At 46.0% G+C, this 9,271-nt stretch overlaps 1 protein-coding gene across 1 annotated transcript in view; it reads left to right on the top strand.

The window, feature by feature from the left end:
- Ms4a18 (membrane spanning 4-domains A18) overlaps positions 1 to 9,061 on the top strand; it is a 13,371-nt gene extending 4,310 nt beyond the window's left edge. The window contains exons 3-7 of the mRNA XM_005369695.1: positions 1,496 to 1,552; positions 4,113 to 4,223; positions 5,426 to 5,539; positions 8,771 to 8,807; positions 8,913 to 9,061. Of these exons, the coding sequence (XP_005369752.1) occupies positions 1,496 to 1,552; positions 4,113 to 4,223; positions 5,426 to 5,539; positions 8,771 to 8,807; positions 8,913 to 9,061 (468 nt within the window). The remainder of the gene's footprint in view (positions 1 to 1,495; positions 1,553 to 4,112; positions 4,224 to 5,425; positions 5,540 to 8,770; positions 8,808 to 8,912) is intronic.
- The last annotated feature ends 210 nt before the right edge of the window (positions 9,062 to 9,271 follow it).

Raw genomic sequence — 9,271 nt, 5'->3', positions numbered from 1 at the left:
ACTGTACTTCTCTTTCTCTGCTTTGGACTCTTTATCCCTCCCTCTCTCTCTCTCTCTTTCTCTCTCTCTCTCTTTCCCTCTCTCTCTCTCTCTCAAAAAAATTTTAAAAATGAAAATCAAGACAAACAAGCAAAAAAGCCAATAAGACAATTTCCAAAAGGAAACAAAAAGACTCCTACCCCACCCTCCAAAAAAAAAGAGTTTGCTCAGCTTTTCAGACCTTATATTTTTCTGAGCTTCCTGAGCCGTGACACCCACACATACACACACACACAAATAAATGTGATATTTTTATTTGTATGTCTATTTTGTCTATTTTAAATTATTCCCTAATGCTTGCATGAGTATGTTTTGAAGCACATCCTCAAATGGCTCACTGATGGTTTATGACTATGCAGTTGACTTTTCTTTTCTTTTTTCTTAGCGATAGGGTCTCACTAGGTAGCAGCCCCTGGCTAGCACAGAATTCACTATAAACCAGGCAGCCCATGAACTAACAGAGATTGGCCTGCTTCAGTGCCACCACCCCCTCTAAACAGTTGACATCTGCACATTAATCTTCTATCTGGTGAAAAAACTGTACTTCCTTATTAATCCTAGTGACTTTTAGGTGTGCTGGAATTTCTATAGAGGCTCTCGTATCATCCACTATTGAAGACACCATGAAAGCACACACGGTTTTAGTTCATTCCCTTGTCACAGCACACTGGTTTTGTGCTCCCCCGCCGAGTTCTTGGGTTTCAGTTTAGTTTTAGGTTCCAGTCCCCCAAACTCAATGATCTAGGGGGGGTCAACTTTTTTTAAAGATTTCCGACCATGCAGTTCAGGGCTCCCTTCTGACTGTACAAGGGTAGCACACTTAACCGTTTAGAAGTGTTTCACTCAGTGATCCCTAAAGAAAGATACCTAGTGCTGGGGAGGTGGCTTAGTGGTAAAGTATTTGCCCAGCACCTACGAGACCTGGGTTCTGTCCTTGGTAGTACAGAATGAAATGATGTGAGTAGGAGCTATGGTTCCTGCAATGGTCACTTTCACGGGTGAGAAGGAAAAGACTTCAACAATAACTCAGAGAGATCAACTATGTGAAAACGGGGGCCTTGTTAGGACTCTCAAGCTGGTCTAGGGGCACAGCAAGATGAATTAGTAGCAGATACAAAGCAGGACCCCCAGTATCCTCTCTCCCAGCCTCAGTACAATGACCACCATGCTACCCTGCCCCTAATTTCCCAGGATGCGATTGTATTCAAAGACAGGACAGTGTGAGCAGTGAGTGAGTTTGGACATGGTATGGGCCACCATGCTCTTGAGGAGACCTAGTCAGACAGTGGCGATAAGGAATGACTTAGGGCATCCTACATGACGTGCAGGGATCCGAGAGCCACAGTATTTGGTAGGTTGGAGCTAGTGATATTGTCAAGAGGAAGCTCACAGATTTACATGCATGGGACACACGGTGTTTGGAATTTAAAAACACTTTTTTTTTATGTTTATGTAGTTTATCATCTCTGGATCCCTCTCAGTCTGCGCTGAAAAGTCTGCCAACAGTTGCATGGTAAGTCATAATGCCATTTCTTTAATGACCCATGAATCTTAAAGAGGTATAGTTGACTTGACTGAATTAATCCTTTATTTTACATAACTGGCCATGAAATTTAAAGTGCAGGGCCCAACTGTTAATCTAGTCTGTTTTCCAAAGCTCAGTTTTTACAATGGAAACTCCCTTGTTCTCGGCAGCTAGGGAGCCTGGCCTCGGAGCATGCATAGAACTGTAAACTCTGTACTCCTGTCTCAAAAGATAAACTCCCACAGATTTCTCCAACACAGTCAGACCTCTGAAGCAGGCATCAGTGAGCAGTGGACAAGATGGAACATGGGGTGCAGGTCCGCGGTCACTCTAGCTATCACCTCACCTGCACTTGTCTTCCTCCATGGCTCCCAGGTCAGGGCCTGAGGGTTATGGGATTTGGGCCGTGACCCTGTACTCATACCAAGACTCAGGAAATACTTCTTATCCTACCAGGCACAATCCTGGGGAATTTTCCCCCATCCCCAAGGCTGCTTAGAGCAGGTAGGGGAGGGAGGGGAGGGAGTTCACAGATTGGGGAGCTATTTCTCCCTCCATGTGTGCATTCTGCTTAGATGGCAGAGGTCCCTAGATGAGAGACCTCCACCCCACCACCACGCATGTTCTAGGAGTCAAACACCAAAGCAAGAGAAGGCTCTAGGAGTGGAACAGGAAGGGGCTTTGAGGTTTCACTGGGCAACTGGCAGAGCCAAAAGGATTCAGATCCCCAACAAAAGGGTACAGGTCTTAAGTGTGTAGGGAGGGGCCAGAGAAAGCCACTGGCCAAAACAGGGAAACAGAACTGACAGAAACACATAGACACACAAAGAGCCACATAGCAAAGACACACACAAAGATGGCCACCACGCATGCATACCCCTGAACAAACTAAGGGAGTCTGGTGATGTCTCACGTGGATCCCAGACACTGGCTCAGCAGACATGGCCAACCTTCCTTTTGTGCCATAAATAGGAAGTCCCTTAACCAGGGTTACCTTCAGAGGCGACAGATCATATAACTCTTTTTGAGGGGGTGTCAGAGAAGCTTGGACTTCTGCAGGTACCAAAGCCCTGGGTTTCTAGAACAAGACTGGGAGCTTTCCACAGGACTTTTCACGGTAGGGGTAGGAAGGAGGGTAGTTTCAAGTTAAGTTAAAGATGGCTCCATGAGACAAGATGGAGGAACCTTTGCCCTATCAAGAGAAAGGTCAGGTTTTGCCTAAAATCACACAATGAATATGTGACAGAACCAGGATTTGAGATCAGAATTCTCTAGTTCCAAAGCCGTGCTGAAACCTATTGCATTTGCTACTGCTACATAATGCATCATATCCCAAAACAAAACAACAAACAAAAAGCATTTAGCAATTTAGAAAAGTCATGAGAATTTTCTGTACAATGCCCTGGGAGTGTTCTGCATTAAACAGAAAGCCAGACCTGGGCCAGCTGGAGAAGGGTATGTATTTCAGTCATCTCCCTAAGGTACCTTTTTCATTAACTGGACCTAACAGGTGTGTCTGCAAAAGCTGTAGCCCCAACCATAAAGCATAGATCCCTCAGTCCCCTTGAACCTTTGAAGTGCTGTTCTTCATCTCAACCGCCAGAGAAGAGCCTGGTCGTCTGTTGACCTATGCTGCAACCGTAAGAGGCCTCAGCATAAATGTAGAGCTGGTTCCAGGACCTCCTTCCCCTTTCTTCCTCTACCTGGCTTCTGTCTCTTAAGGAACACAGGAAATGAAGGGTAGGGTTATTCCCTAAAGCGTTTCCTGATTCCTAATCCCTGATCTACAATGCGAATTTCTACTACCTGGGTTTGCCTTCAAAAGAAGCAACCCCTCAACTCCCCAACATCAAGTAATCTCACATTGTCCTTCAATGTCACAACAGGGCTGACCAAACACCCTCTGAGAAACAATGCCCTTGCTAAGCAAGGGGCGTGGCATTCCCGGGCCTCTCTGGGCTCCATCAAATGGCTAACTCCTAACTGAAATCTCTGCTTCACTTTCTACAACTGGCAGCTGCCCCAGACTCAGCACAGATGTGACATGTTGAGAACCCCACTCAAGGAAGCAGCCTGAATAGAGACAGACAGCAAACAGTTAACATCTCAACACGGTGGCTAGAGCCCTCACATCTGAAAATCTTTCCCAGCCAAGCATGCCAAGCCCGGCTCCAGCCCCAGGCTCACCCTCAGCCTCCTTAGCTTCCTACTGTCTCTTCTCAGGGCAGGTTTGGTGTCCTTGCTTCTTTCTTCTGCAGAGCAGGCCAGCAACCTCCCCTTGCCTCCAAACAGCTTTCCAATCTCATTGCCTGCCTCAGCTGCTTAGCCAGGTGGTGAAATGCCCCCAGTGGGTAGTTCCTGCCCTAAAGAGTCATGGCATAAACAATCATTATCTCACTATCCTGGGGTAAATGAACAGACTTCTGCCCCAACCAGCCTGGTTCTCTCCTGTCTGCCCTGCTCCCATTTTGTCCTGCATCCTAAGTCTTCCCAAATGCTGAGCCTTGAAAACCTTTCCTCACCGTTCCCCTTCCTTAATGTCCTTCAGGTGAACGCCAGCATTGGCATGAATGTCGTCAGCTCCATCTTCTCCCTTCTTGGTATCATCATTATCATTGTGGATCTGTGTTTTCCCCGCTCGCAAGATGATTCACTGATGGTGAGCATTACAGCTGACTAAACCCAATGTTTCTTCGGGATCAGGAGAGCTTCGGTATCAGGAGAGCTCCTTGAACAGGAAGGAATTGCAACAGAATTCCATCCTAATATGATCCATAAGTTGCAGAACTTCCTCCAAAATCCTGCAACTGCTATGGCAACCATAATGTTCTTCACACCACAGTGAGGACTCTGAAATTAAGAGACAAAATGTCTTGGGAGTGGAGATGTGGTTGCTTGTCTCAAGCTGAAACCTGGTCCTCCTTCAGGACTTATCAAGCTGACCACAGAAACGTGGCCGAGCAAGAGACCCATCTACAGGTGTGAGGGCAGTCCTCAAAAGGAGAGCTTCCCTGTAGGCTCCAGAAGAAGCCTAGTCCAATGACAGGACATGGCAGGAAACCATGCAAGGTTGTTAGCATCTGGAGTCCAGCCCTAGTCCACAGGATGGACTGACAAAGAGGTAAACTGTGGTCATGTAGAACAGAAATTTAGGATTCTAAGAGGCCTGACACCAAACCCTGGGATCCCATCTTCTGCTGAAGGGGAAGAGTAAGGAGGAGAAGTACTCCTAGAACCCTGCCTCCACAATGCACTATGGGTAGGGAAATAACAGGAAGCACCCTGAGCTCAGTCCTGCTCTCAAAGCTCTGATTCAGACCACAGAGATGGAGCTAAGACAGCTAGAAGCCAAAAGGTCCCGGCCTCACTGGTACATCACCAATTCACAGTAAGGACCCCAGCCCCTCATACAGGTTCGCAGTCAGGGCATTTGTTAGGGTTCATCATCTCAGAAACAAACTTTAAAGCAAGTAGTTTGTGTAGAGAGAGGAAGTAAACATGACCTCAGGGCAAGGAATCTGGGGTGCTTACATACCAACCCTATCAGCCACCTATGGAAGACTGCTCTCCAGGGGGTTGTTTGAGCTTCAGGCTTGAGGTATAAACAGCAGAGTGGGCTCCTAAGGCCACAAAAGTCCATAATAAAAAAATGCAGTGGCTGACAGGAGGAAGCTGAGGTGTACGGGATGGATATGGCGAAGGCGCATAAAGGTCACGTCTATGTCCAGGAAACCACACACAGAGGGGTCTCCAGTTTTCCAGACGAGGCAATGGACATTTGCTTTAGGAGAGCTACAAATACAGACTATCATCCAGTCAACCCTGATGACTGAAAAGTCCCCATTTCCTCTCTGCCCCTAGAGTTGTTTGAAAGCAATCTCTGGAGCTCTCTTCCCCTTCGTCCTCCTGGAATTCATCATCACCTGTGTGGTCTCACATTTTGGGTGCCAGGCTGTCTGCTGGGCCCATTTTGAGGTAAGTGTTGGGCTTTATTCCATGAATCAGAGTCACTCTGGGGAGGTTTAGCAAGAGGAGGTTAAGTTTGAGAAAAGCAAGGACTGAAAGGGTGTATCAGGCAAGTTCTGCTGCGTAACAAACCAAGTACCTTAAAACAGCAAGCATTTACTTCGGCAGCTCTCAACCTGTGGGTCATGGCCCCTTTGGGGGTCACATATCAGATATTTACATTACAATTCATAATGGTAGCAAAATTACAGTTATGAAGTAGCAACAAAATAATTTCATGGTTGGGGGTCCCCACAACACGAGGAACTGTATTAAAGGGTCAAGCACTAGGTTGGGAACCACTGATTGACTTGGTTCTGGATTCTGCGTGTCATCCATGTGTAGGTAATACATGATTTGCTCCTCGGTTCATCTCACATGGCCTCACTCTTTAGTTTGCACCCAGCTGCTAACAGGCTTCAGGAAGGCTGGTGTCCAGGGCTCTTAGTGGATCAGCCAATCTCTGCTGACTTATCTCACCCTCCAGTATGTCAGCTTGAGTTTCTTCACAAGGTGGCTGGATTCCCAGCACAGCAAGACATGTGATTCCTCACAGGCAAGCACTCTAGTCCTGGCTTGTGCCCTGCTTGCTGATGTCCTATGGCCAAAGCCACTCAGGTGGCCAAACTCAGAGCCTGGGAGCAGAGGAAAAGTTCTGGCTCTGGGGAGAAAAACTACTAAGTCATCCAAGAGGCATGAATAAGAGAACTAACACTTCTTAAAAAAAAAAAAAAAAAAAAAAAAAAAAAGGCAGGTCTGGAGAGCACTGACTGTTCTTCCAGAGGTCCTGAGTTCAATTTCCAGCAACCACATGGCGCCCTCTTCTGGTGTGCAGGCAGAACATTGTATACATAATAAATAAATCTTTTTTTTTTAAAAAAGCAAACCATGTTTATCCCCAGCCCAGGAGTCCCAAGCATCCAATTCCATTGCCATGCTTGAAGTCCAGGGTCCAGTTTTGGAATATGATTCTTCTTGGCACAGTAACCTAGAAACTAAAAGTAACCTTGAGACTGAGAATGCAGGCTGAGAGTTTGGTTGGCACGCCAGAAGTCCTGGATTTGTTCTCCAGCACTGCATGAACCAAGCATGGTAGTGCAAGGCCTATAACCCCAGAAGTTGGGAGGTAGAGGCAGGAGAATCAGAAGTTCAATGCCATCCTTGGCTACTTAGCAAGTTTGAGGGCAACCTGAACTATATGAGACTCTGTCTTTAACAAATGACAATAATAATAAAAAACAATTTCTATTAATATACCCAACAGAGTCTAGTGAGACAAGAACCAGATAACTCAAGTATACTTTCCCATTCAATAGAGAAGGACCTTATAGGAGACTCAGAACAGTCACTGCACCGTCAAATTCTAAGATCCTATGGAGAAGTCTAGAGAGATGAATCGGTGGTTGAAAGTACCGACTGGTCTTCTGGGGGACCCAGATTCATTTCCCAGCACCCACAGGGCAGCTCACAACTGTCTGTAACTCTAATCCCAAGGGATCTCATGGCTTCTTCTGCACTCTGCAGGCACCAGACACACACAGTGCACACTCATATGTACAGGCAAAACACCCATACACACAAAATAATTTTTAAAATTTAATCCTGAGAAGCAATATGGCCCACATGGGGACAGAGAATATTCCCTGGTTAGGAATGTTCAGCCTGAGGAAGGACCCGCCATTATTTTGTACTGCCTCCTGGTGTGTCTCCCTAACCCACCGTCCCCTGGGATCTCCACCTCTGGTCTCTTGGCTCTACTGCCAGCAGCATCTTCCCTTTCTCATAGAGTTCACCTTTTCGTCTTTGGAAAGATGGGCAATTATCAATCATATTTGTACTTGGAATAACATCAGTTCATATTTAATGGTCTTTTTGTTAATGCAAGTCCCTCAAAATCCCTGGGGATGCCAAATGTGCCAGATTATGGCTTTTGCAACTTGACAAAGGCCTCGTCTTTAGTTGTGTTTTAGACAGACCTCTCTATAAATCTACCTATTTAAACACCTATTTGGAGATCAGGCTTCTCCAGGACTAAGCCCATAAGATTTTTAGAAGCTTTTCAGTGTAACCTCACTAAAGGCTGGAGACATGATTCAGTCAGTAAAGTGCTGGCTGTACGAGCTTGAGGACCTGAGTTCAGATCCCCCAGCACTTACATCAAAGGGCAGTTTCTGCAGCATACGTCTGTAACCCCAGCACTGGGGGTCAGAAAAGGCAGCACAAACACAGATAGATGGAGCTCACGGGCCCGCCAATCTAGTCAGTCACTGGGCTCCAGTGATCCAATGAGAGACCTTGTCTCAAAAATCAAGTGGAGAGCCAGGCAGTGGTGGCACATGCCTTTAATCCCAGCACTTGGTAGGCAGAGACAGGCGGATCTCTGTGAGTTCAAGGCAGCCTGGTCTACAAGAGTTCCAGGACAGGCTCCAAAGCTACACAGAAACCCTAAATAAATAAATAAATAATAAAGGAAGAAAGAAAGAAAGAAAGAAAGAAAGAAAGAAAGAAAGAAAGAAAGAAAGAAAGAAAGAAAGAGGAGAGCAATGGAGGAAGACACACAGTGTCAATCTCTGGTCACCATACACATGTGTACACACAGCCACACATAAACCCATGCTCTTGTGCACACACACATAAACACATGCACAGTCTTACCTAGCACAGGGTTGTATAGGCACAATCCTTTCTGTGTGGGTTAACCCTAATCTGACATTTGTTCTTAAGCCTAAAATTTACCCATTGGTAACTCCAGAAATACAGCCCTAAGATGTAATAGCTCACAAAACAGGCATTTAGCTCATGATCCTCTGGGCCTTACAGACAGTTCTGATCTGCTGGGATCACTGAATCAACAGTCGGTTGCTGAGATACCCAGTGGTTGAGTGGTCTTGGATAGACACACATGTGTCTGGTAGTTGGCAAACTGGTTGTGAACAGGGGGAAAAAAACTTGGGCTACTTATCTTATTATTCATCAGGTCAGTCCTGACTGCTTTCTGTTCCAATGAGCAGCAAAAAAAGATCAAGCCCCAGTAGGCAAACACTTCACAGGCCCTGACTTATATCCCTATTACTACTGTCTGCTTAGCCAAAGAAAGTCATGTGTGACCAAGCCCAGCCTACCCCATGGAAAGAGGACAGGAAAGAAGTTATTGCCTTTCTTGAAGTTCAGAGGACACTGATGATTTCCTTTGTCTTTCAGAACATATCTATGATCTCACCTATATTCAGTAGCAACACTGTCAACACGACCAACGGACCAGTCAACTCGACCAATGGACCAGTCAACACTACCAATGGACCAGTCAACACTACCAATGGACCAGTCAACACTACCAATGGACCAGTCAACACTACCAATGGACCTGTCAATACCACCAGTCCACACAGTGCCACCAACATCCCAGTCCAGCTCAATGTCCAGCCCACCGTCCCCAATAATGCTTTCCCTGAACACTCATACAAAAATGGAGCTGATTTTGCCCAGAACTAGCTGATGGAATGCCCGCTTCACTGACACAGAAGTACCAATGCAAGTAGCTTTGCTTCCACATGAAACACCTGAGACCTTGACCATGGCATAACCACTAGGCCAAGATAAATACCCATACTTCCCCCTCTTCACTCTTAAGCTTCCCTTTTGTATGTTATTAATGCGATTTTTAATAAATAAATGTTTCCCCTTGACTCTAAATGTCTTTTA

The sequence above is a fragment of the Microtus ochrogaster genome, unplaced genomic scaffold (assembly GCF_000317375.1).
Source record: "Microtus ochrogaster isolate Prairie Vole_2 unplaced genomic scaffold, MicOch1.0 UNK56, whole genome shotgun sequence".
NCBI classification, from domain to species: domain Eukaryota; kingdom Metazoa; phylum Chordata; class Mammalia; order Rodentia; family Cricetidae; genus Microtus; species Microtus ochrogaster.
This window is presented reverse-complemented; position numbering and strand designations above follow the sequence as displayed.